Raw genomic sequence first — 26,941 nt, forward strand, 5'->3', positions numbered from 1 at the left:
TACTCATAAGTCCAAGGCTGTATTTGAACTCTTGCATTGTGATCTTTGGGGTCCTTACAGAGTGCCCACTCATAATGGGAAGAGGTTCTTTGTTACTATTGTGGATGACTATAGTAGATACACTTGGATTTTCTTAGTTACTTCTAAAGTTGACACCATTGTTGTAATCAAACACTTTCTTCTTCAAGTACAAAATGTTTTCTCTACCACTGTCAAAACATTCAGGACTGACAATGGGTGTGAGTTTTTCAGTAAAGATTTTCAAACTCTTATGTGTGAAATGGGCATTATACATCAGAGTACTTGTGTGTATACACCACAACAGAATGGTATTGCTGAAAGAAAACACAGAACTATTCTTGCTATGGCCAGATCTCTGAGGTTTCAGGCATCTATACCTCTGAGGTATTGGGGTGAATGTGTCACCACTGCTGTTTATATCTTAAATAGGCTTCCCTCAAAGTTGCTGGCCTATAAGTCCTCATTTGAAAAATTGTATCTCCATTCTCCTGTTTTATCTCATATGAAGGTGTTTGGTTGTTTGTGCTATGCTGCTTGTCCTAAAATACCTGATAAGTTTTCATCAAGAGCCATTCCTGCTGTATTCATGGGTTACTCCTCCACACAAAAGGGTTACATCTTATATGATATTCATGCTCATTCCTTCTTTGTTAATAGACATGTGGTATTTCAGGAAGATATATTCCCTTTTAAACATCTACATGCCTCTACAAATCCAATGTTTCCAGTGGTTGAGTATGTTCCCAGTGCTTCTGACTGTATGCCCTCTCAAACTGAGACCACTGATATGACTCCTATAAGCTCTAGTTCATCTTCACATGATGCTATACCAGTTATGTCAGAACCTGTGGTTCCTGTTTCTCTCCCATCTACTACTGGTGTACCCTCTAGGAGATCAGCCAGATCAAGTAAACCACCTTTGTGGTTGCAGGATTTTGTCACAAAGTCTAAGAACAATACTTGTAATTATTCACTGGCCAATCAGATTTCCTATGATCACTTGTCTCCTGCATACAGACAAGTCTTGAAAGCCTACTCAGCTCTTACTGAACCAGTGTCCTTTAAAGAGGCTGCTACTGATCCTGCATGGGTCAAAGCTATGGAGTTGGAAATTGCAGCTCTAGAGAGTAACAAAACCTGGAGCATAGTTGACTTACCACCTGGCAAGAAGCCCATAGGCTGCAAATGGATTTATAAAATTAAATTTCTCGCTTCAGGAGAGGTTGAGAGGTTTAAGGCCAGGCTGGTAGCTAAAGGTTTCAGTCAACAAGAAGGGTTGGATTATGGGGAAACCTTTAGTCGAGTAGCAAAGATGGTAACTGTGCGATCAGTGGTGGCTCTTGCTGCCTCTAGGGGTTGGTTTATCTATCAAATGGATGTCCACAATGCCTTTCTCAATGGTGACTTACACGAGGAAGTATACATGGTGATTCCTAATGGGTTTGCTAGACAGGGGGAGTGTCAAAAGGTCTGCAAACTACACAAGTCGTTATATGGTTTAAAGCAAGCTCCCAGACAATGGAATATGAAACTAACTGAGGCTCTAGTTCAGATGGGGTTTAAACAAAGTCACTATGATTATTCTCTCTTTACAAAGCAAGCTGGTGATGCTGTGGTAGTGATATTAGTGTATGTAGATGATCTTCTAATCACTGGAAGCAGTCATGAACTGTTGTGCAGAACCAAACAAGATATTCAGAAAAGGTTCAAGATGAAGGATCTTGGGGAGCTAAAATTCTTCCTAGGAATTGAGTTTTCTAGGTCCAGTAAGGGAATATTAATGACACAAAGGCAGTATGCTTTAGAACTTGTGTCTGAAACTGGCCTAGGGGGAGCTAAACCAGTTCACACTCCGTTGGAACTGAACAAGAAACTCACGACTGTGCAATATGATGAACTGGTACTTGGTTCAAAGACTGAAGGTGATGAGCTACTCACTGATCCCACACAGTATCAAAGGTTAGTAGGCAGGCTTCTCTACTTAACTATGACCAGGCCAGACCTTGCATTTACTGCTCAAGTACTCAGCCAATTCATGCATAATCCTAAGCAATCACATATGGAAGCAGCATTGAGAGCAGTGAGGTATATCAAGGAATCTCCTGGTCTAGGATTATTAATGCCAGCAGAACAGACCACACAACTAACAGCTTATTGTGACTCAGATTGGGGTGCATGTCTAGAAACTAGGAAGTCTGTTACAGGCTATCTAGTGAAGTTTGGAGGAGGTTTAATCTCTTGGAAGTCTAAGAAGCAAGGAACAGTCTCAAGAAGCTCAGCAGAAGCAGAGTTTAGAAGCATGGCTGCATGTGCAGCTGAAGTAACCTGGTTAATAGGTCTATACAAAGAGCTGGGAGTCAGTTTAACACTTCCTATCAAGATGGTATGTGATAGCAAGGCAGCCATTCAGATAGCAGCCAATCCCATATTTCATGAAAGAACAAAGCACATAGACATTGATTGTCACTTTGTTAGAGAAAGGATTTTGTCAAGGGATACTGCAAACTGAACATATCAACACCAAACATCAACCTGCTGATCTACTAACTAAGAGTCTAGGACAAGCACAACATGGACTACTAATGAGCAAGCTTGGAATGAAGAATGCCTTTCAACCATAAGCTTGAGGGGGAGTGTTAACTAGTGCATAGAGTTAACAAGCTGAATGGTTGAGTTAGCTAAACCATAAGTGCAGTCAGCTAAACAGAATGCTGAGCTGGCAATAGTTAGTTACAAAACAGTTTTAGATATTTTTGTATCTGTAAACTAGTGTACAAGTATAAAAGGCATAGTGGTACAGATTCAATGTAACAGAGTACATAATATTCAATACAATTTTCTCTTTCTCTTCTATTCTCTCTGTAAATTGATCTAAGAATCAACCTTCATTCATGGAGTTTTCAATTCGAACACGTAGTTTGACGGAACAAGAGCGACTTACTAAACCCAATTCTTCTTCTAGCAAGATCAAATTCCACAAGATTGTCCTGCATTTGAAACCCACCAATAATAATCGCCTGTCCAAACGTATGATTTCGTTCAACAAACGCTAAACATACTACGCGCTCGCTAACTTTTACCAACGAATTCGCTCCAGTAATAGTCCAACGCACATTTGGCTTATGGAGAACCAAATCAATTTTAGGTGCATTGTATCCAAGACGTGACATACCAACATATGTCGAGTCAAAACAAGTTTTAAAAGGTTGCACTGCAGCTACAGTCTTCACATCTTTCGGCATTTCACTAATAAAAGCTTTTCTCACAACATTGTAAATAGAAGGCTCCAATACAGTGTAAGGAACGGCCGTGCTGATTTTCGTCCCTTTTTCTTCATTTTCATCCAACGAGAGCAACGTTTTGTTCAATGCCAATGTTTTTTCGTTAATTGTAATGGACGTAACTTGAATATAATACTCTGGTGAACCGCGATTGATGAAAAAAAAACTCGGATAGGTTATAATAGGTGTATAGATTAGATCTCGCGATGCATCAAAGCCAAGTGCAAAGATATAAGGCCTATGCCCAATAAAAATTATTCCGTTTTGTTGAGTTGATGAGCTCAAGCAAATAGCAAATTGTCTACTGAATTTAAAAGCTGATGCAAGTTGAGTAACAAATGATACTGGACTTTGCTGACCAAATCCAATCATTCCTTTAACATTTTTGCCTAAATTTTGGGTGTAATATGATGGAGAACAGCTGAAGATAAAATTCGAGACAGTTACAACGGGCCCGCGGGATTGAGGGCCCGGAATGGAACCGTTAATGGATTGGATTGTCAAAACATCCTCCGCGATTTCACCACCAGAATAGAAAATATTCATAGCCGGATTGGACACAATGTTGTCTCGCACGCATTGTCGTTGCAACCGGGACGAGTTGTATTTTCGGTAACACAATCTCCGCAAGCTGTTGATCTTGCGAGATTGCATTGCCTTGAATCGCAACGAGCGGGCTTGTACGTTGAGCTTTTAAAGCCCGTTTCGCAATCCACCCATAGATTTTCGCTACCAATATGGACTGCGAGTTTAACGGGGACTAGAGGTGTTCGTTGGTGAATTTGAGTGATGTATTGTAGAGTAGAAGGATCTTGTTTCACTGCAAGGAAGAATGTTTTAGGATGGAAATTGGTCTGAGCTAGACAAGTTGATGATATGATGAGAAGAAAACAAAAATGAAAGAGATAGTTCTAGAGGAATACATTGGGAATTTGAATGATTTTAGTGTGAAAATGTTGGATATGTTGGGCATTTATTTATAGCTAGCTAGTTTTAACTTTGAGATGACACTTTAATGTTTATTCATGTGGTGGTATTCATGAGCCTTTCCAATAGCGAAGTTTCTTGGAGGGAACATATGAAAGTTGAAACAAGTCAACCACTAACTAGGAACGAAGTGGAGTATTAGATATTCTTCCATCTTTAATCTGAAGTTTCAAATTTGAGTTTCTTTAGATATAGAGTCGTCTTAACATTTGTCAAGGAACATTTTGTCTCTAATATGGAATTTTTCAATATGAATAAGAATTTAATCGGACATCAATATAGATATCGAATCTTGAATGAAAAAAAAGAAAGAAGTTTATTATTATAATATATCCTTGAACAATAATGCAACTCATCACCCATGTGGATATTTGAATATAGCGCTGTAATCCATGGGGATTATTATATACATATTTGAATGAAGATGCATCTATCCAGATGTGAAGATGAATTTTAAATAGTGTACCACACTTTATATTTATCAAACAAAGAGAACTCCTTGAAAGAAAGAAAAAAAAATACCACCAAATTAGGTAAGTTATATTATTATTTTTTTTCGACTCTCCACGTTTTTCTTATGTACTAATATTATTCAGATGCACCGACAGTTTTTCCTATAATTTGAACGCATTAACAAAATGGATCTAAGTTATATTTCATGCAGATTGGCTTATTCCCAGCTAGCTTCATAACAAAAATATGAAATGCAGAATTATTTATGTTTTTTCGATACCTACATTGAAGCCCGACTAAGTTCGGATTCGCGCCGGAAAGTGTTAGTGTATATATATAGTTGAAGATAAAATATCCTAATAAGTTCATTGGCTGATCTGTCTAATTTTATGCCATCGCCAAACATTTCTTCTGAGTTATTAAGTATTATATACTAAATAATTGCTTTAAACCAACAGGGATCCGTGGCGCAATGGTAGCGCGTCTGACTCCAGATCAGAAGGTTGCGTGTTCGATTCACGTCGGGTTCAAAAATCCCGAAATATTTCGTTCCCTTTATTTTTTTTTGTTTTTTGATCGGTTTTTTTGTGTGTTTAGTAGGCAGTAGCCACTTTAATGGCCTGTTTGGATAAGTTAGGTAACAAATATCAGATATGTGCTAGCTAATCCGAACATCATATTTATAATAAATAAAAGTAAACTTTATAATTTCTCATAGAAAATCATTAATATTGGTCGATAAAAATCTATTTTGTATATACAGATGAATTACACTTCTTTGTAGACGGTAGTTAAATATAAGCATTTTATGCGCCCCTCGATCCATGATTTTCTGATTTCTCTAATTCTAATAGAATTGTCTTTATCAAAATTCTACAAAAAATATAAATACGTTATTCTGCACTTGCCTTGTCAAAGTCAGAAGAAAGATCCAAGATTTAGATACAAAATTTAGAGATTTAAAAATTTGTTTGGTATGAAAGAAGATGTTAAATTGGTTTTGTGAAGCTCTAAACATAATACTTTGGAGCTTACTAGGCATCCATTGGCCATTACTTTGACCAAACTTGCGAGAAAAATCCACTCAAACATTCCTTACTAAAATACTCATAACTTTATACTATATAATTCTAAATAATGACCCATTTTGAAGCCTAGGTTTAATTAACTGTATAATTCCAAATAATTACAACTTTAATTTGTTTTAAGAATTAAGGTTCCCAGTTAATTAGTACTTAATTCATTAAAAAGGTTTCATCTTCTTTCCTAGCGAACAACTTTCTTGACTGGGATAAAAGAGCAATGTGCCTGAATTGCAAGTCAAATCAATTTTGACATGTCCTGGTCAAACACATTTGCGGCCAATTTTTGTTTCTAACAAATCTTAGTTGAATAAATTTTAGATGAAATGATAATAGTTGAGTGAAATTTGTGTTACGAAACAAAATTGAACGACTTTGTAAGAATAATACCATTAGTCGAATGACTTTTATGTCCTACAAAACAAAATTGATTTACTTTCCGAAAAATTAACTTAAAGTTTCAATTCAAACTACAAAGTACGTAACTTTTTGTATCCTAAAAGTTATTAGTTGAGTGACTATGAAAAATTAACTTTAAGTCTTGATTCAAATTATAGAGTGCATACCTTTTGTACGCTCTAACTATAATCCTATTTAAAATGATAAACTAGCCTTAAATCAGTATAAATATCCTAAACTTTAATAAATTTTTAAGGCTTAGACAGTCGCTGGGACTTGGGTTATAAACATAATATATTTGACATAACATGCTAATGTGGTATAAATTAAATTAATTGCTTTTTAAACCAACAGGGATCCGTGGCGCAATGGTAGCGCGTCTGACTCCAGATCAGAAGGTTGCGTGTTCGATTCACGTCGGGTTCAAACTCCCCGAAATAATTCGGTCCCTACTTTTTTGCCCCAATATACATTAAATCTACCTGCCAATCTCCCCTTCAATACAAACATTTAGCAACTAATTTTGTTAAGCAAGAGACTCCTATCATCTATGTATCATTCGCATCGTCTTCATCTACCTCTGGCTTGACAAAGAATTCAATATAAGCAATACGGCTGGGTTGCTGATAGCCGGCAGAATCAACATGCGGGTGTGGTATTGCTGGTTTTGCAACTGAGACCAGATGCTGAACTTTGAGCATTCCCCCTCTACCAATGGTCAGTTTACTTCCTCGATTATCCCGAATGACACTGCTGGGTATGTTTGAGGTTGTAGCACGGAGAAATTTGTATTTATACCTGTCCATGTGAAGGTCATGATCAGATCATATAGTCTAGCACAAATGTAAAGCATGTGGCTTCTTACTTCACTCAGTCAGGAGAGAAACCTGTGAGAGACTTCACGATCACAATGAAATGCAACCAGAAGATCCGTGTTTGCTTGGCACATAAAGTCTATCTGCAAAAATGAATGCAAAAACAGATGAGGGTAGAGAACATGAGGATAGAATACTACTAAAATATCAGGTCAAGCCGTACCTGTAAGTCACCATGGCCTTCACCTCTAAAGGTAACCGATGGTGGTGTAGGCTGTAGGATAAGATGAATGCTTGATCCTGGCCACTCAAGGTCATCAATGGCTTCCTTTAGAGCTGCAGACTATCAATTGAACCAATGATATGGTGATAATTAGCTCAATGGTAAAGGAATGAGACTTCAACCAATCACAATCCGTTTTGCCAACAACTTTGTCATAGAATGGACAGAAAATACATTTCACGTATGAATTCACTGCACCTTACACTTGCATAAATTTGAACTTCAGAAAGGTCGCTTAAGCTCTACTCATGGGACTTGAAATTACCAGCAAGCCAACAATTGACAAAATCAGTGAAACTTCTAAGTTTTCTTTTTGATTTTTGCTTTACCCATTTAGAAACACAAGTAGTGTAAGAGAAGGAATAAAACAAATTTTACTTCTGGGGTGACTTGTTTAACTTCAAAAGCATGGAAGAAGAGTACAACTTTACTTCGAGAGGAAGGCAACGGATATAACTTTCTTCCCTCTTCAAATCCCCTTGAACCAAACTAAACAATTAAAATTGGTCTCCTTCAATTCCTCTTCTTTATTCCTTCTCGCTATTAACCTACCTTTCTTTCCATTTCCCTCCTTTTTGAACAAACTTAAGAGAGAATATGGAGAGGAAACCAGAAGAACGGAGCACTACCCTTGGATTTGTTGATAGCTTCTGCAAATGACCAGGGTCACTGACAAATTTAGTTAAAATAGGAAACAACAGTTTTGAACCCAAGCAGCTGCTTCTGGGGCATCATTAGCAGAGAATTTGGTTGATGGGCTAGCACACATTTGTGTCAGTATCAGGGACAAAAAGTCCACAATATATAATAGCAGAAAATTAGGTTATATTTCCAGCTGCAGCCTCCTGAAAGAGGCGTACCATATGGAGACAGATAATTTCTCATTCACACTCAACTAATCAAATGTCGTCAAGATACTAAACCTAAATTTCAAGTTTAAAGTTCTATAGAACAAGGAACTGGAAATGGGGTTAGTTTGATAGTGTGTAGTGCACTAGCAGACTAAGCTGAATTTGTGATACTAAAGTAGCCACCTGTTCAGGTGTTCACAATCTCAGATTGCTGGAGAAGTAAAATACTAGACACATGCAAAAACTTCTCATTCCAAATTTATTTTTTACCTAGGCCATCCGCAGTCAACTAAATGTAATGGTGTTTTGAGCCGGGAATTCTGAAAGCTAATGGTTTCTAACTCTACCAACAAAAAGAACATTTTATATTGATCTTTCAACATATAAAAATCAGGGAATTTGTCTGTGATTTTTTTTTACCGCTTACAATAACCTTGCACTCAAGGCCTAAAATAAACAAAACCAGCAAAAGTACTCCATTTATGGCATGCAAAACATATAGTGAACTCTTCCTTGTGCAACAAAAAGAGGCATAAGTTCCATGTCAAAGTATTGGAATAACCAATCTACCACAAAACAGAAGTATGGATGAAATATTAACATTTTAGGATATTTGACAAGTTTCCTTGTGGAAGTTTCCCTGCGACCTTTCCTCAAATGATAAAAGAGTACAACAATGATGAAATAATACCTACTGTACAGTCCTGGGAGAAAGAACATATACTTTGCTTGAATACAGACCAGACAGTAAAATGTTTAAGACCTTTTCTATTCCTCAGCTCTTAGGAAGAAACTGAAGCCAAGCTTTATAACAAACATCAAAGAAAGCCTGTCTACAACCAGATTCACTCAGTTAGCCTGATATACTCACTAACCTGATAGATAGCATTTATTTCCCAAGACTAAATAAAAGAACAATTGCAGAATTTCAATTTTCAGTAAATATTAGGAAACAAGAGCGAGTTCCTCTAAGTGACTTATGATAATTATATGATCTTTAGTCCATCCTGTCTAGTGTGAAAGCATAAGATGTGAAGCATACAGATACATGCGTTTTGTAGAGCTGGTGGTCACCAACGGACATATACCTGGATCTACTATCTTTAACTGCTGCCAAAGCGAATATTTACCTTCACAGTAAAACTGAGAGGAGTACTTCCAGCAGGTTCAAAATTGTAGTCCCATGATATTGTATCAGGAATCCTTGTTCTGATTTCCGCATAAGTACAAGAATCTGAAGATTCAACAGACCTAACCCCGGAATTAGAAAAATAAGTTACAAAACTTTAAAGCTAGTCAATGGTGCTCCATCCAGTGAAAGAAGACTTGAGAATAAGCAAATATGTGCCTAAAGATAAAGTGATTTGCTTCCTAGATTCTGCAGAACTCCTCTATCAGTCAAGGGAAGGCTAACACATATAACAAAACTTGTAAAGAATGTGATTCATCAACATTGATTTAAGGGTAAAACTGCTCAATTACTTAAACATTGACAACTACCATTTCACTTTATCTCTTTATTGAGGTCTTTCTAGACTTCCGCTCAATAAAAGGCAGATGTATAGAAAGCCATGCACATAAATGAAAAAAAAAAGACTTGTTCTATCACTAATTCACATTTATGCTAATTAAAATGCCATGTAAGTTGGTATGACCTCGAGACCAAAGGTGGATCCAGCATATAAGCAGTGTGCTCACTGTATCATACTCGAATACCATAAACATATATAGAAATTTTAAAGAAACTTTTAAAAATATGCATATTATATCAAGAGGTGCACCCATTAACTTCAAATGTTAGGTCTGCCCCTGTCCTCACATGGGAAAGTGGGGCGGCAAATAACTAAAGATGCCATTTTTTCTCTCTTCTTCGTCCTTTGGTCTTAATTCACCCTGTCAATTTTTCAAATTGTACTCTATCTAGTCAATTGAAAATGCATTTGATTAAACAACCCTAGATAAACCAATGGAGCATTTTCAACAATCATACAACTACCATGGATGTGCCAAAAGCTATTCGACAAACTAATTATAGAAAACGAGGCTTGGAGGATAATTACTTGAGAAGAAGCTGCATATCAGGACCAGGATAGCGTAGTTCAATAGCACTTGAATGTCCTTGAACTGAAAATGTATTCAGACAATCAACAAATAACCCTAAGCTCACTCCAAAACGCGGCCTCCCTTCTGCGCTATATTCATACCGAACAAATAACTACACAAAATAATAAACACCTAATTCAGTATCAGAAGGCTACAAATTCACATCATATAATAGAAAATTGAAAACCTCTCGTTGCAAGTAAACTTTGGCCTGAAGACAAGCGGTTTCCTCAACAATTAACACTATGCCGTGTTCCGATAGCTCTAAAACTGCATCCTGGTGGAAATTTTGAGTTAGTGACGGAGTAAACAGAAAATTATTGATACAATTGGAATTTAAGGAGTATTTTGTTCTGCAAAAGAAGCTGAAGAAGGAACCTGTTGGCGTTTCCAGCGAACGGAAGTGAGAGCATCGACGACGCCTTGAACGTTGTCAAGCTGGCACACTAGATCGGGAGATTCCGGCTCAACCGCCGACGAGCTCATCTTTTTCCCGCCAAATTAGAACTAGGAGAACACTGGCGGAAGAAGGAGAGAGCAGGAGGGGATTTCATTATTAAATTTTATTTTCCTAAATGTTCAAAATAGACCTTTATCTTTGTGTTTATACTCATAATCATCCTAACATTTTCACAAAGAGCACTATACACTTCATTATTTGTCTAAATAATGCAATTTTAGGACCTATTTGGTGATGAGAATTTTTATTTTTATATTTTTGGAAAAAAATTTCCATTTTATTTAAAATCAAGAGTTTAATCATGAAAATTTGAAATACAATTTAAAGTTGTATTTAGAAAATATCCAAACTTTGTTATCATTATATATATAAAAAAAAATAAAAAATCACCCTAAATTTATTTTTATAAAAATGACATTATTTAAATTATATTTTATGCTTTCTAAGAAAAATACATTTCAAACAACTAAAAATCATTTACAAAACCTATAACAAAACACAACAAAGTAGTGGATCAAGACATTATATATAACAAAACACAACCAAATGTTATAACAAAACCCATTAAAAGTTTTACTATTTGAGAAATAAACTTCAGATTTACTACTTTATGAGTAGATCAAAACATATATATATATATATATATATATATAGGTAATTTTTTTTAATATACCTTTTAAAGTATACTAGATTTCATAAGCGTAAATGAATTTAATCATCATGAGTTTTTTTTTTATGGAATACAATAAGTATAAATTCATATCTTCGATGTTTTTAAAGTATTTGATTAAAATAATAGAGCCTTGTCATTAACTTTTTATGAAATATTAATAATAAAAATCAAATTACTAAGAGATATAACTAAAAAAATTGTAATATATATATATATTAAATTAATATACAAATAAACTGAATTGTTTTATTTATTTATAGAAGAACAAAAACAATTTGAAATCATGAGATGAGATCAATGTTTGGACATGTGATTTCATATTGATTTCATCTCATGATTTTATATCATGAGATAAAATCTCAAATTCTCCAAAAATCATAATTTGGGAATTTCAAAACACGATTTGAAAATTTTCAAATACAAAAATTGACCCCACAAATTTATATTTTGTAAAAACAACCCACATATATATATATATACTAGATGAGGGTAGTATGATGAAATGACGGGAATACCCTTGGTAGTCCAAGGGAACCACCACTTATATAGTATGACGATGATGATATATAGTAAGTTGGTAGTCCAAGGGAACCACCACTTATATAGTATGATGATGATGAAGAAAGAAATATTAATTAGCCTTACGTGGCCATTTTTGATAGGTTTGGTAGTATTGGTAGGAGCTCTTTTAAGGAAGGAAATGACGGGAACACCCTTGGTAGTCCAAGGGAACCACCACTTAATATTTTCTATTTCTACTTTCTATTTCTTTCTATTAATATTTCTTTCTTTTATATAATATTTTCTATTTCTACTTTCTATTTCTTTCTATTAATATTTCTTTCTTTTATATAATATTTTCTATTTCTACTTTCTATTTCTTTCTATTAATATTTCTTTCTTTTATATAATATTTTCTATTTCTACTTTCTATTTCTTTCTATTAATATTTCTTTCTTTTATATAATATTTTCTATTTCTACTTTCTATTTCTTTCTATTAATATTTCTTTCTTTTATATAATATTTTCTATTTCTACTTTCTATTTCTTTCTATTAATATTTCTTTCTTTTATATAATATTTTCTATTTCTACTTTCTATTTCTTTCTATTAATATTTCTTTCTTTTATATAATATTTTCTATTTCTACTTTCTATTTCTTTCTATTAATATTTCTTTCTTTTATATAATATTTTCTATTTCTACTTTCTATTTCTTTCTATTAATATTTCTTTCTTTTATATAATATTTTCTATTTCTACTTTCTATTTCTTTCTATTAATATTTCTTTCTTTTATATAATATTTTCTATTTCTACTTTCTATTTCTTTCTATTATATTCTATTTTCTGTTCTACTTCTATCTATTTTTTTATTTTTTTTTACTTACTATATATATATATAGATGAAATGATGGGAATACCCTTGGAAGTCCAAGGGAACCACCACTTATATAGTATGATAAAGAAAGAAATATTAATTAGCCTTACGTGGCCATTTTTGATAGGTTTGGTAGTATTGGTAGGAGCTCTTTTAAGGAAGGAAATGACGGGAATACCCTTGGTAGTCCAAGGGAACCACCACTTATATAGTATGATATGATGAAATGACGGGAATACCCTTGGTAGTCCAAGGGAACCACCACTTATATAGTATGATGATGAAGAAAGAAATATTAATTAGCCCTACGTGGCCATTTTTGATTGGTTTGATAGTATTTGAGAGCAAAAATGATGATGATGAAGAAAGAAATATTAATTAGCCCTACATAGCCAGTTTTGATTGGTTTGGCAGTATTAGAGGAGCTCTTTTAAGGAAGGAAATGACGGGAATACCCTTGGTAGTCCAAGGGAACCACCACTTATATAGAATTAGCCCTATGTGGCCATTTTTAATAGGTTTGGTAGTATTGGTAGGAGCTCTTTTAAGGAAGGAAATGACGGGAATACCCTTGGTAGTCCAAGGGAACCACCACTTATATAGTATGATATATAGTATGATGATAATAGAAAGAAATAGAAAGTAGAAATAGAAAATATTATATAAAAGAAAGAAATATTAATTAGGCCCACGTGGCCATTTTTGATTGGTTTACTAATATATATATATATAGTAAGTAAGTAAAAAATAATAATAAAATAGATAGAAGTAGAATAGAAAATAGAATATAATAGAAAGAAATAGAAAGTAGAAATAGAAAATATTATATAAAAGAAAGAAATATTAATTAGCCCCACGTGGCCTATTTTTGTTTGGTTTGGTAGTAGTTGAGGAACCACCACTTCTATAGTATGATGATATATATATGTATATATATATACTATCCATTTATTTCACATGTAAATAAAATTTATAAGTCTATCATTACTTTTTAAACCATTTAGATCTCATATAATGATTATTCTCACTAACATAGAATTTATCATTACTTCAAATCAATCTCTACCCTACTATTTATATTCACCAAATTCATTTTTTTTTATCAAATATATTTAACAACCATATTGACCAACAAATGGCTTAAACTAACAATGTTGGTTCATTTTCTCAATTATATGAACGAGAAATGCAAGTTCAACGTGAGAAGATTGTCAGTACTATATTGGAGGATTATATTAAAGAGTAGTACACCAAAACTTATGTTTAATTTTATTTTTTTATTGAATTAAAACTTGATCAATAAATATTGTATTTTTTAAGAATATCTTTGTGATAGTGTATTGTGCGATTTTATAAACTTGTGCTTAATTTGATAAGATTATATAAAGAATTGAGACAATTTTAATAGTTTTACAACTTATAAAATATTTATGTTTATAAGGAAACATACAACATAAAAAAGTTCAAATCACATGTCTAAATAAAATTTTAATTTTATCTCATAATTTTATATTATGATTTCATATTGCATAATCAAACCTGCCTTATAGAAAACAACTTACCAAACTACTTGTAAGGTGTTTGTAAAAGAAATCAAGTTAATGTGTTTTCCTTTTTGTATTTTGGGAAAAAGTCTAAATATGTGTCTGAAGTTAACGGATCAACGGTGGAAAATTATCATTTATGTACTCTTTTCGATGACTAAAATCAGGCGAATCACTTTTTTTTAAAAATAATGAAAGAGGACAAATGTGCCAGTTTAGCAGAGGCATGGACACTACATTCCAATTCCAACTAATAACGAAAATATGAATACTTTATATGGTGCAGGAGCAAATTTTAATATTTTCTCATAAATATAACTTCGTAAATACTTATACACAAAGGTATTTACATTAGAATAATAATATAAAATATGTATTTTATATATACATATATTAATCATTTAATTATAATTGAATGATATATACTTTATTTGAATTTTTTAATTGTTGAAATTAATTTTAATAGCTTAATATATATTTGATGCAAATACATTCTTATCATAAAACTTGATTGAATTTTGCACAAAGAAAAGGAAGGGATGAAGAAAAAAGAAGAAAACAAAATAGAATAGTTTGTGTTAGTTATAATGGGAGATATTTTTCGAAAAAAATAAATTTTAAAAATTAGTAAAATAATAACCCACATCGAAGATATAAAAAAAAAATTAAAAATTTCAGCAATTCAAGCACATTGTCTCCTTTTCATTTTGAAAGCTGCCAACTTCCACCACCCCTATACATTCCCATCCTACCTCTTAGTTGCCATTTTCTCTGTTTCTATTTATATGGTTTTTATTAAAAATAAATGTTTTTTAATATTTGATATTTCATAAAATTTTATTAATATAAAAAAATTAATTACAATAATTTATTTATGTTCATTAATCAAATTAATTAAGCAAAATAAATTAATTTATGTTCATTTATTAAAAACTTGATTTCAAGAAAACACTAAATAAATGTATAATGGTAAATTTACCTAGTTTTTGAGGACATGAAACCTAAAATGGTGACAATTAAATAGGAATGGAGGGAGTATTATTGATAAATTTCAATACAATTATTTTTCGGTTTTCCATCCGTTGTCCGAAGCCCACATTTGAGCCCCGACTAAATCCGGATCCACATTGCAAGGCCCGGAGTGACACTCCCTTAGTGCTCTAATCTGAGACATCTGGTTAAGGGTGAAACAGTCCCATCAGTACACCACAACCCATGTTAGTAGATATTGTCTTTTTAAAGTGCTTATCAAATGAAAAAGGATAAATTCAAAATTATTTATTTTAAAAAATATATTTTTTTTGTTAAGAACATTTTGTTTTATACCAAATACAATCATATAATTTGTTTGGTCAAATTTCTAAAATTAACTTATTATGAGAAGTATATTTTTTCAAGACGAGAAATAAATTGTATTTGATTAATCAATTTCAAAAGTACTTTTGAATAATAATTACGGATTGAATTAATTAATAGAAAGTGATGCTAAAAATATTTCCTCAAATTGTTCTTTTTTCTAAAAAAATACTTTTGGGAAAATCTACTCTTCTAACCACTTTTACTTGTTACGTTTTGCTTCTCAAGAGTCAAACTACATGAAATTTGATAAATATCTAAAAATATTTTTTCGTCATATTAATATAAGAAGAATTACAACTTATAATATTTTTTGTATAATTTCTAAATATCTAAATTTTAATTTTAAAAATTAATCTGATTCAATTTAACATAAAAAATTAATAACTCTCAAAAGATATAATAACCGGTAAAAATGAAACCAATGAAATACTATTTAATACTTATTTTCTCAAAAATATTTAACAAAATATCTCAAATTTTAATTACAGTACTATTTTATTTTTTTTACACTTTAAATCTTCCAAAATGTTCGCCAACAAGGCTATAATTATAGACTTTCTAAAAAAAAACCAGAAATACCAACTTCTCTTTCCCTTTTCCCTCCGATATATATATATATATGTCCACTTCTTCTTCCCTCGCCGTACAAACTATTTTCTCTCAACACTTTCGTACCCAATCAATCGTCTTTCTCTCTCTAAAACTTAGTATTTTTCTTCTTCCAATTTTCCGTTTCTAAATCTCCAAAACCCTCAGTATTTGTAAATTATTATATGATCAGCGTTGTGTTAAGCAATTGAAAATTTAATTCCTTCGTTTAGCAATGGGTTCTACTTCAATGGACGCCGGAGGAAGTTCTCCGGTACCGGAACCGACACCGGCGCCGATGGCTAGCACAAATACGCTACCACCTTTTTTGATGAAGACTTATGATATGGTTGATGACCCGAGTACTGACAAGATCGTTTCATGGAGTCCTACCGACAGCAGCTTTGTGATTTGGGATCCACCGGAGCTCGCCAAGGAGTTACTGCCTAAGTATTTCAAGCACAGTAACTTCTCCAGCTTCGTTCGTCAGCTGAACACTTATGTATGCATTTCTCTTGGTTTTAGTTGAGTTTTTTTTTCTGATTTAACTTCACTCGTTTTGGGTTCTTTGGTGATTCGTAGTTCTATGCTTAGCATCTTTTGAATTTTTTAGCTGAAATGTTTTGGGTGTGCTTTGGTTGATTGGAAATGCTAAACTTTATGGTGTCAATCTTGTGATCGGAAATGTTTCAATTTAAGTAGAAAGAAGATTGTTATCGAAAACCTTTCAATTGATAGCGACAATATTTTATATGGATTCTTTTTGTCTTTGATTAGTTGAAGTGTCATTTCACAACATATATTTGATTGATAGATATTTAGTGGGTGTTGAAGTGTCTGACCAATCTCTTCAACACACGCCCTCACATCCTGTATCTTTTCACGGGCAAGCACATGGAAATTCTTTTAAGCAATGAGTGGTGGTAAGACTTGATCCCACGACCTTTGTTTGCTCTGCTACCATGTTCAAGTGTGTGAGATCATTTCATCTAAAAGCTGAAACTATTTTTATTCAGATAGAATTTCAAAATGAGCTATGAGTTTTGGACAAAGTAACCCTTTTTGTTTCTCCAAGATGATGTTACAACTGAAAATGGGTAGTCAATCAGCTTACAATCCCTCTAGGATATGTAGAGTAAATTTTTTTCTGAGAGATGGCCATTCTTGAGGTGACTGAGTAATCTATATCCCCAAAAGTATTTGAGTCATCGCAACTCTTCTGTCTAGAAGTGAGTGAAATTATCCATGTAGTGATGATAATACTATCAATGCATACAGCTAAATGGAGGCAGTATTTGATGTTGATAGGAGAGAGAGCAATTCAACATGCTAGGTTCAATCCAAATTCATGTTCTACTGTTGTGGACTGAGAATGCAGAAATAATGTTGACGTGACACATATGATGATCTCTGCACACGTGGCCTGTGAAGTTACTAATCAGTGAGTGATAGGGATAGCCACATCACATGTGGGTGCGTGCATCAAAGAACAGTGAGCTCTTTGGGTCACTATGTTAGTCTCATCGACGTGAAGCTCCTAATATGTTAATTCACCGACTTGTTGATGAGACTAAAACAATTTTTTTTAGACTATAAATGAACCGCCTCTTTAACTTGCCAGATAACTTCAACGACAAGTGTATTGCCTAGACTCGGATGTCTTTCCTCCTTATCTTTGATACCTAGTTAAAAAAGAGCCGAGCAGGGAGAAAACTAATTGTTTTTATAATCAAAACTCAATACCAAGTGGTTCCTTATATAGGAGCTATTAGACAATTCTAGTAAGAGCGAGGTTGTTAAGATGTGTTCTTTCCAAATGCATCCTAAGATTGCATTACTCTTAAGCTTCCATCTCATCATGTCATCTTGTTCTTAAGGCTGTAGATATTTTCCTATTCCGTTCTGCCTAAAAGTTGATTAGGAGATAAGGTGCTACTTTGAGTTTGAACCAAGCTCTAATTATTTGTAGATTTTCTTTGGGTTTTTAAGGTAAAGTTTAGCTAGTCATTGTGATTATGTGAAGTCACTTGTGAAATATTCTTTTCTTTTCCTACTTGACTAATTACGACATGTTAGAGAAATACTTTAATAGTGAACGTCTAGTTGGGCTTCCTTTTTAATATTTCTCTTTCTTGTTCTACAAACAGGGCTTTAGAAAGGTTGGTTCGGACAACTGGAAATTTTCTAATGATGGATTCATAAGAGGTCAAAAGCATCTGCTTAAAAATATTAGCAGGCGCAAGCCTGCTCATGGACAGAGTCAGCAGCAGCAGCAGCAGCAGCAACTGCATGGTCAGAGTGCGTCGGTTGGGGCTTGTGTCGAGGTTGGAAATTTTGGGATTGAGAAAGAGGTTGAGTGGCTGAAGAGGGACAAGAATGTGCTTATGCAGGAGTTGGTTAAGCTGAGACAACATCAGCAGACTACCGATAATCAGATGCAAACCATGGTGCAGAACCTTCAGATTATGGAGCAGCGGCAGCAACAGATGATGTCTTTCCTGGCAAAAGCTGTTAACAGCCCTGGATTCTTGGCACAGTTTGTACAGCAGCAAAATGACAACAATAAGCGCAAGATGGAAGGAAACAAGAAACGTAGGATTAGACAAGATATTCCTTCAGATGATCATTCTGTTAGCCCTGCTGATGGACAGCTTGTAAAGTACCAACCTATAATGAATGAGGCAGTGAAAGGAATGCTCAGGCAGATACCGGAACTAGATTCTTCTCCTAGGTTAGAGAACTTCAGCAACAGTCCTGAAAGTTCACCGACTGGTGATGCATTCGATGGCAGAAGTAACAATCGAATTTCAGGAGTCACTCTTCAGGAAGTTTCACATGCTTTTTCGCAGCCATTTGCAAGTGCAACTTCAGCTATTGCAGGACAAAGTTCATTGTCTGCCAACATTCAGTTTTCAGAGAGCAGTTCCCTGGTTGGAGCTCAAGATTTGCCACCTATTTTACCGTTTTCATCAGATATGATTATGCCTGTGCCCTCGCAGTTACAAGAAATTGTGCCTGAAAACAATATGGATATTAATGGAACAGAGAGGGGCCATGATTCTTTCATGGATCCCACATTGTGGGGAAATGGAAAATTGCCATTGGAAAATGATATTTTCCCCCCCGACCTTCAAATCAAGTGGGAAAGTGCTTTGATTGACGATATTGGAGAACCTCCTAGTGTGGGTGATCCCTCCTGGGAAAAGTTTCTTCAAAGCCTATACCCTACTGAGTCAGAAGAGATGGGCTCGGTTGAAATAGAAAATATTAACACTACTGAAACAGAGTCGCTAGAAAATGGATGGTACAATGTTCAGCACATGGAACATCTTACTGAGCAAATGGGGCTACTAACATCAAACACTAAAAAAGTATGATCAGTCACCGAAGAGATGTACCTGAGGTAATCCAGAAATCTCATCTCTTAGTCGATTGGGTCGCTGGAAACTTCCCATAAGATAGTAGCTCTAATACCTATTTTGACCTTTGTCACTGGATTTCTTTTCATTTATGGAAAAGCTTCATGATTCATCTGGACAAGTCTTATGGAGCTCACCTCCATATTTTTGTTTCTTCCTTACATAAAGCTGAATCGATCCACCATGCTAAATGCCTAGTCTTATGGAGCTTAATTTCTCCCTGTATAAGCTCGCTGGTCATTTAATAAGTACGTAGAAGTTACAGAACTTTTGATGTTGTTAACAGGCAGATGCCTTAACCCTTCTTTATACTAGTCTGTTAGCAAGTAATTTAATACTAGAGTTAATTAGATTCTCAGTCTTCAGTACAATTAAGAATCTTTCTCGGGCGGCAATTGGAAAAGATCTGCCATTGTGGGAAAGAGAACTTATCCTACATGTACCAAGTCAATGCAAGATTGAGATCCGTAGCTTGCTGGGGATCTTTCACTGCAGTTATTATAAGAGAAACAACTTGGTTTTAGTTGTCCATTTTCATGTTCGTGTGTTTGGCAAAACTCTGAACATTTTCCAAAAACTATTTTCTGAAAAAATGACTCATCTTGTGAAAGATATCTTCAGGTATTTGGTCGGAGACTAAAAACTACTTTTCAAGTAAAAATATTTATAGAAGATTACTTTTTTTTGAGATGGTATATTTATTAAGATAACTATAATGTGGCAAACAGAAAGTGTTGAAATTTTTCGAGTATTAAAGATTGATTGCAATGTCTTTTAAGTGTTTAGGTGGAAGTAAGGGTAGTCATTTTCCCCCTTTGGGTGGAAGATGTTTTCCTTGAAAAATATTTCTTGTAACCCAACCCCAGAAAATGACTTTCGCAATTTCTATGATGTTTGGTTTTCTCATTTCAAATTTCCTTTAGCCTTGTTTTCGTCTAATTTCGTCAGTAAGTTCTATTTTATCATGCATTTTCCTTTATGATCACTCATTGTACTTTCTTTAGATTAAGTAATGTTTAGGTGATAATTTCCAGTTCTTCCATTAAGAGTAGTTTTTTCATACAAGTGTTTCATTAGACATTGCAACGTTTTCTTCCCAGCATAACTAAATTTAGTTAAATCAGAAAATAATTTAATCTAGATAGGAACAAGCAACTGTTTCACTATTTTATTAGAAAGATATGCAATATCCAAGTAGTATTATACAGAATTCGTGTTATGTAAAATAATAATACATCAACAGCAGCCAATAAGTGCTTAATTTTGCAATCTCATTGTATCCTTAAACTAGTTGATGAAGTAATAAATGCTTCTCAGGTACTGGAACTGTGCAACCAAAAGGATTGACCCTTGCTGTCCTCCGCTGAGTTTCAGTCATCTGAGTGCATATAGCTTGCTGAATAAATGAATGCTGGAGTAGTTGTTCCGACGTCCATCTTCTTAGAGGATCCTTAATCAAACACTAGTGTAAAAAATCATTGGCGATCTCAGAAACATTACCCCAAATCATAGGGTATTCATTCATAATCTGTGATTGCAAATCTCTAGTGTTGCGATAAATCCAAACACGACTCCCAGTCATCATCTCTGCCACGGTGCAGCCCAGCGACCATATATCATAAGCTCTGCCATGAAAATCACTGGTCAAAGATTCTGGAGGAGCGTAAATTAAAGTCCCTCGATTGCTCAACGTACTTCCAGATATATATAGGCCACTCCTTTGGGAACTCTCAACGACAATCCAAAGTCAGTCAACTTCAACTTGTGCATCCCACCACGTTCAGCATTATCCAAAACCAAAACATTAGCATGACAATGAACCCACCCTTTCTTATGTATGTGTTGAATACCCTTTAAGATTTGATATGTATAGAAACCTACTTCCAATTCTGACATCTTTCTCATTCCTCTCTTGTAATTGTTGATCAAATCATGGAGTGATCCATCAGATGCATATTCAAGAAACAAATTGTAAGTTGGAATATTATCATTGTCGATGCTAACGTCTGCTCCAATGAATTGAACCACGTAAGGAGAGGATTTGTCAAGATTTGTGCTTCTTGTTGGAGTGAAATAGAACGGTGCATATCAACACATTTAACAGCAGCAACGGAAGCAGATAAGAAAGAAGAAGGATGGATGTTGACGACATAATATACTTTTCCAAAAGATCCAGCATCAAGAACGTGAAGCTTCTTCCATTGATCCATAATAACTATTATTCCTAATACTAATTTGTACTATATTGATTTGTGAATAATAACACGTGAAGCTTCTTCCATTGATCCATAATAACTATTATTCCTAATACTAATTTGTAATATATTGATTTGTGAATAATAACAGAGGGGCAACCGGCGCTATTTTTATAGTAGATATCATCAATCCTAAGTTTAACTGTGTTTGTTTGTTTTTGGTAACTTTTGTATTATTTTCTACTTTTTGTTTTTTGGATACTTTACTAAAATGATGAATCCTAACTCGATGTGGAGAAGGATTTCTTATTGTTCTTTTTTGGTAACTTTTCATTTCCAAAACACAAAATCCATATTTGACACTGAAAAGGATAATTTCCCGTTGTATTCACCAAGTAAACACTACATACATATATGTAAATAATTATTTTTTTGGAACATCAAAATTTCAAATTTTGTGCAATATTTATACGTTATTATTTAAAAGTAAAAATAAAAGACAAGTATTTATAGGATATAAATATAATATACATATATTGTATATAAATATTTGACAACCAGTTCATAAATTGTTCCTATTAAATCACAAGTGTGGAATAAAAGAATCAAATCTAAAATAATCCCACGACCTGTTGATACTAGTATAAGAATATCTACGAATACAACATAAGTTTGGAAAACCTGATGCAATTGTACGTCTATAAGAAAAGAAAAACATAAAATATAAAGTCTTTAAAATCCAATTTTGAGAAAACAGCTCACACGGAACTCTAACAACAACAAACTCGACTTTGAAGGGATTTTAAATGAGCAATTTTCACATATAACAAACATAAAAATCATATTTGTATGTTATAGCTATAGTTTGCATAATTGCACTCCATAGCAAATTTTATGTTTGCTATGAAGCTTTTGATTTGTATAGTTCGCTAGATACATCGAATTTTATACAAATTGTTCAGTTTTGTATAAATTCATTTATTGTAATTTGTATAATAAGATTTGTATTTCTATAATTACAAGTGTATAAGCGAAAATATATGTATTTGTATTTGTATTTGTATTTGTATATACACTTTTCTCTCGCTTTATACAAACACACACATTTTATACCGAAATATATAAAATGACTAATTGTATACCGAATCAGATGACAAAAAAATGGGATGTTTGCTGCAAATTACAAATAAAATAAACTATGGCTATAACATTTAATTTGAATTAATAGTTTGTTATTTCATACAATTTTTTCATTTTAAATTTCCTTTGTAGGGGATTAAAATATATATATATATTATCTCGTGTATATGTCCTCTCTGGATGATTATATTCTTTTTCTCTATACTAGCGTGGATAGATCGATCGATCTATTAGTAAATAAGAGTTGCTATCGCTCGTCTGGCTAAGTAGTAACATTAGCAATACAATACACATTTATATCTGAAACGGAAAGGGTAATTTCCTAAATCTAACCAAATCTCACATGGAATTCAAGCTTCTGGAAAATCATTGCAGCAAAAATTACAGTAAAAAAATAGTAGTACAAATCATTAACATAAAAGACTACATTATATTGCAATTCTGCACAAGAAATAATTCCTCATTTTAATGTGGCCGCCAACTTAGAATTCTGCTTCCCAACTTCTACATGTTTATGAAGACGACCTGTAAATGCACAGTAGTAATGCATCAGGTACACTATCATCATGTCGCCTACATGAAAAGAAGATGATCATCAAGTTCCCTAAATGAACGATACCATCATTTTTGCTCTTCGCGAGCTACCTGGCCTAGAAATCTTGTGAATACGAGACCTAGGTCCATCAAACATCCAGCTATCTTCGTCTAGGGATTTAACCTCTTTGTTCAGTGAAGCCATCAGATCAGATTTGAGAACTGCAAACAGAACAAAGAAAACATTAATTCTCTGAATCAAAACTGAAACAAACTATATCATCAGCTAACAACTGAAAATTTCTCGGATAAAGAGTCCGCTACATCATTGACCTAGTGTAGTTCCAACTTTACACTGATAAGACGGGAGAAAATATGGCAAAGACTATAGCATTGCCTTTCTCAGCTTGATAAAAAAAATGGTTTTGAACAACCCAAGAAGCCAAATTCAGAGGCCTAACTTTTTTGACTAATGGCAAGCGATGTTATTTTATTCTAAAGGGGAGGTAAAGAACCATTCATGCTGTTTTGGTTGGTGTTTGCCTAATTTACAATTATGTCATCAAGTTTTATAGAGCTAAGAACTTCAATTGGCTTAATCTGTGGTGACACTGCTCTGCTACCCTAAAGCTCCCACTTATAAGAGCCATGTACTGATGGCCTAAAACAAAGGCAAAAGCTTTTTTCCATCAGATAGAAAGAGTCACATGAACCATTTAGGTCCTTTCTCAAGAAGTAAGTGGCACGAGAAGATAAAATTGAGAAAATAAGCTCACGGAACTGATAACAGTTTACTTAACAATAATCCAAAAAATATTAGGTTCTCGCATCACAAGTTATCTGATATACCTGAACCAACAACTAAAAGTTATCAACTAACAAATATGAGTATTCTTCATGAAGTACTGACAGATAAGACAGTGTAGCATTGAGAATATAAAAATGAGAAACCTAGTATAAGGCACAAATTTAAGTATCTTGCTACCTTATACAACACCATGCTAAATCCTTGATATAATAGATTTACCACAAAAAAGAAAAATCCTCAATATAATAGATATAACCTTCTGAAATACAGCTCGCATTAGTTTTTCACCTACATTTACTTTCACATACGAATAAGGAGCACTTATTGTCTACTTCATTGTTTATCAAACGAACTTTAGGATGCAGAGGCTGTTCTACATGCATGACGTTAACCATCTCGTCAAAAGTTGAAAAAGAATTAACGAAAAAGTAGGATGATTTACAAATATTTCTTTGCTAGAAAACATCTATCAATGATTATAAGAGACAAAAATCTGATAGGATAAACAATGATCTCTCGGATGTGTGGTTCATCAATCATTGCACAATGCTTAAAAGGATCCTAATAAAACACGTTGTTTCAGCTTTTACTTTTTAAGTCTTTTTTGGGTGAGTGGAAACACACTGAATATTTCTTAACATGATGTTGGCACATGCGTTACTTGAGAGTTGCCAGGGTGTCTTCAGTTAGGTGGTCCTCAATTTCTATTACTTCCATCTTGGGAAAATGGAAATTAAACCAGTAGACGATTGGCTTCTAAGTTATTCCTTCAGAAAATTTTAAAACATCATGGCTTTACCAACATCCATAATTTTGAAGGGAAATTAAGAGACGTAGTCACTTAATATATCTGTCAGTCTGTCTTCTGTCCAGCAAAAATGGAGTCAATGTCACTAAATTTAAAGGAGCTTTCAGCATTTTCCACCAATTACAACAAAAAAGGTGCCAGTATTTTCCTCACATAAAATATAAGACTAACTTAATCCTTTGATAACCAGTCTGACATTCATACTTCTAATGATTAACACACTCACAATCACAATCACAATCATCATTCTCATTGCCTGATTTCTACAAGAATAAACCAAATCACCATCACACTTCACCTATTTGAATATTTGAAACATTATCCCTAATATTTCCACCCATATAGCCCAGGGTGTGATGCCTGATAATCTATGCAAACATTGTTGCTACTTTGTCATTTGATCAGAAATATGGTGCTCCTCTAAGTTCACAAGAAGCCATTCAAAATTAGACTTGTTTCAGACAGAGTAAAATCACTCACTTTCATTATTAACAAGTGAATTTACTCAAACTTATTAATCAGTGTATATCTAAACCAACAATTTAAAACTGTCGAGCAACAAAAGTTATAAAAATGGCCCTCCAACTTGCTTTTTACTTCTTACAAACAAAGTGACAGCACTCATCATCTGTTTTATTAAAACTACCTATATAAAAAGAAGATCGATCTAGATATACGACACAGTTTCCTTACAAAAACTTTTGATAAGGGAATACAACTTCATTATTGCATAATAAAATCTATCCACTGAATCATAATAATAAGTATTCATTTTACTACTAAAGAAAAAAAATGATCTATAAGGTTTAACCAACTAGTCACATAAAAAAGGTAAGAAAAAACACTTAAAACCAATGAAACTTATTTGTTTTCACTGGAACCTAGATATAGAACAATATAGACATGCTGATGATACACAGAAGTATAACACCTAAAAATTGAGCTTTATCAACATTTCCCACCAACTAATAAAACATATTATCACTCCCAAAACTAGAGCTTTGTCTACCAGCATAACTTTGCTAAGTTTCAATACACAAGCAAGTTCTTGCAATAAAATTTGTAGACTAGAGTAAATATTCAATAGCTTAAGATAATCAATTAGTCATATAGTCAACATACAGTACAAATCATGAGTTCATGCCTAGCTTGAGGTTAATCAGCTGTTTTGCAAAATAAGTTACTCCATCTTTTTACAAGCAATCAGATTATAACATGAAAACAAATATAATTATAACTAATAAACTAAAAACGTTAAGCAAAAAGAAAAAGTAGATGCGAAAAATTGTACTGACCTTGAAGAGCCTCGTCTTTGCGGTCTTGAACGGAGATGAGATCAGCTGGAAAATTGAAGTCATCAACAGCTGTAGACGATGACGGCCCTACATTTCCTCCGATCATCACCATCGTCGAACTCGATGACCTCGCCGGTGACGACGTCAGCGAACTTCCGGTGCTCATTTTCCCTCCTTACGCCTGAAAATTTAGATTTGTGAGTCCCGAAACCCTATATATACGCTATAAAATTAAATTTTCGAGAAATGACAAAACTATTCCCCTATGTTTGAGATAGCATTCAAAATAGTCCTTTAAGTATCTAAATCTGTCACAAGTTAACATTTTTAGTTTCCGTCAAATATTTAATGGTGCAAGAAGCTGATAATGAAATAGCGTTTTTACTAAAATCTTTAAATATGTATCATCTTAACGATTTTATTGCAGATCTTAGTCACGTATATGTTTACTCAAATTCATTAA

At 33.7% G+C, this 26,941-nt stretch overlaps 4 protein-coding genes and 3 non-coding genes across 11 annotated transcripts in view; 4 read left to right on the forward strand and 3 right to left on the reverse strand.

Moving 5' to 3' along the window:
• Positions 1-4,267, reverse strand: part of LOC102578231 (basic 7S globulin-like) — a 6,814-nt gene extending 2,547 nt beyond the window's left edge. The window contains exon 1 of one of the 2 annotated variants that reach the window (XM_006352822.2): positions 2,930-4,267. In XM_006352822.2, the coding sequence (XP_006352884.1) occupies positions 2,930-3,956 (1,027 nt within the window). In that variant the 5' untranslated portion in view covers positions 3,957-4,267. Of the gene's footprint in view, positions 1-2,924 lie in introns of both variants that reach the window. The other variant, XM_006352821.2, reaches the window with a different exon arrangement.
• A 933-nt stretch (positions 4,268-5,200) lies between these two features.
• TRNAW-CCA (transfer RNA tryptophan (anticodon CCA)) lies at positions 5,201-5,272 on the forward strand. The gene has a single exon. It is a non-coding gene; the product is annotated as a tRNA-Trp (tRNA).
• Positions 5,273-6,540: 1,268 nt separating this feature from the next.
• LOC102578796 (uncharacterized) lies at positions 6,541-10,810 on the reverse strand. Its single transcript, XM_006352823.2, has 7 exons — positions 10,654-10,810; positions 10,463-10,552; positions 10,233-10,387; positions 9,303-9,423; positions 7,262-7,381; positions 7,111-7,181; positions 6,541-7,021 (listed from the first exon to the last, which is right to left on the reverse strand). The coding sequence occupies exons 1-7, from the start codon at positions 10,759-10,761 to the stop codon at positions 6,772-6,774; spliced, it is 915 nt and encodes a 304-aa protein (XP_006352885.1). The 5' UTR covers positions 10,762-10,810; the 3' UTR covers positions 6,541-6,771.
• On the forward strand, positions 6,578-6,649 carry TRNAW-CCA (transfer RNA tryptophan (anticodon CCA)). Its single transcript has one exon. It is a non-coding gene; the product is annotated as a tRNA-Trp (tRNA).
• An 883-nt stretch (positions 10,811-11,693) lies between the features above and the next one.
• Positions 11,694-11,743, forward strand: MIR1886G (microRNA MIR1886g). The gene has a single exon (NR_130378.1). It is a non-coding gene; the product is annotated as a microRNA MIR1886g (primary transcript).
• Positions 11,744-16,308: 4,565 nt separating this feature from the next.
• Positions 16,309-22,053, forward strand: LOC102579124 (heat shock factor protein HSF8). Of its 3 annotated transcripts, none has more exons than XM_006352825.2 (3): positions 16,309-16,781; positions 18,427-19,682; positions 21,016-22,053. In XM_006352825.2, exons 1-2 carry the CDS (start codon positions 16,515-16,517, stop codon positions 19,654-19,656), a joined length of 1,497 nt encoding a protein of 498 aa, XP_006352887.1. In that variant the 5' UTR covers positions 16,309-16,514; the 3' UTR covers positions 19,657-19,682; positions 21,016-22,053. The 3 variants fall into 3 exon arrangements, with proteins under 3 accessions (XP_006352887.1, XP_006352888.1, XP_006352886.1); XM_006352826.2 differs by lacking the exon at positions 21,016-22,053 and adding an exon at positions 20,058-20,244; XM_006352824.2 differs by lacking the exon at positions 21,016-22,053 and having other exon boundaries at positions 16,310-16,781; positions 18,427-20,056.
• Positions 22,054-23,303: 1,250 nt separating this feature from the next.
• Positions 23,304-26,685, reverse strand: LOC102579877 (uncharacterized). 2 transcript variants are annotated; one of them, XM_006352827.2, is made up of 3 exons: positions 26,479-26,685; positions 23,679-23,789; positions 23,304-23,558 (listed from the first exon to the last, which is right to left on the reverse strand). In XM_006352827.2, exons 1-3 carry the CDS (start codon positions 26,642-26,644, stop codon positions 23,494-23,496), a joined length of 342 nt encoding a protein of 113 aa, XP_006352889.1. In that variant the 5' UTR covers positions 26,645-26,685; the 3' UTR covers positions 23,304-23,493. The 2 variants fall into 2 exon arrangements, with proteins under 2 accessions (XP_006352889.1, XP_006352890.1); XM_006352828.2 differs by having other exon boundaries at positions 23,653-23,789.
• Positions 26,686-26,941: the final 256 nt, after the last annotated feature.

Source organism: Solanum tuberosum, unplaced genomic scaffold (assembly GCF_000226075.1).
Source record: "Solanum tuberosum cultivar DM 1-3 516 R44 unplaced genomic scaffold, SolTub_3.0 scf00144, whole genome shotgun sequence".
In the NCBI taxonomy this organism is placed as follows: domain Eukaryota; kingdom Viridiplantae; phylum Streptophyta; class Magnoliopsida; order Solanales; family Solanaceae; genus Solanum; species Solanum tuberosum.

What these genes read in the sequence shown, in the direction of transcription:
- LOC102578796 (XM_006352823.2), bottom strand. Translation starts at nt 10,761, where the DNA reads ATGAGCTCGTCGGCGGTTGAGCCGGAATCTCCCGATCTAGTGTGCCAG. An exon ending in TTCGCTGGAAACGCCAACAG is followed by an intron (nt 10,553 to 10,653) that starts GTTCCTTCTTCA and finishes AATTTCCACCAG; the next exon opens with GATGCAGTTTTAGAGCTATC. An exon ending in GATCGTGAAGTCTCTCACAG is followed by an intron (nt 7,022 to 7,110) that starts GTTTCTCTCCTG and finishes TCACATGGACAG; the next exon opens with GTATAAATACAAATTTCTCC.
- LOC102579124 (XM_006352825.2), top strand. Translation starts at nt 16,515, where the DNA reads ATGGGTTCTACTTCAATGGACGCCGGAGGAAGTTCTCCGGTACCGGAA. An exon ending in TTCGTCAGCTGAACACTTAT is followed by an intron (nt 16,782 to 18,426) that starts GTATGCATTTCT and finishes TTCTACAAACAG; the next exon opens with GGCTTTAGAAAGGTTGGTTC.
- LOC102579877 (XM_006352827.2), bottom strand. Translation starts at nt 26,644, where the DNA reads ATGAGCACCGGAAGTTCGCTGACGTCGTCACCGGCGAGGTCATCGAGT. An exon ending in CAAAGACGAGGCTCTTCAAG is followed by an intron (nt 23,790 to 26,478) that starts GTCAGTACAATT and finishes TTCTGTTTGCAG; the next exon opens with TTCTCAAATCTGATCTGATG. An exon ending in TCACAAGATTTCTAGGCCAG is followed by an intron (nt 23,559 to 23,678) that starts GTAGCTCGCGAA and finishes GTGCATTTACAG; the next exon opens with GTCGTCTTCATAAACATGTA.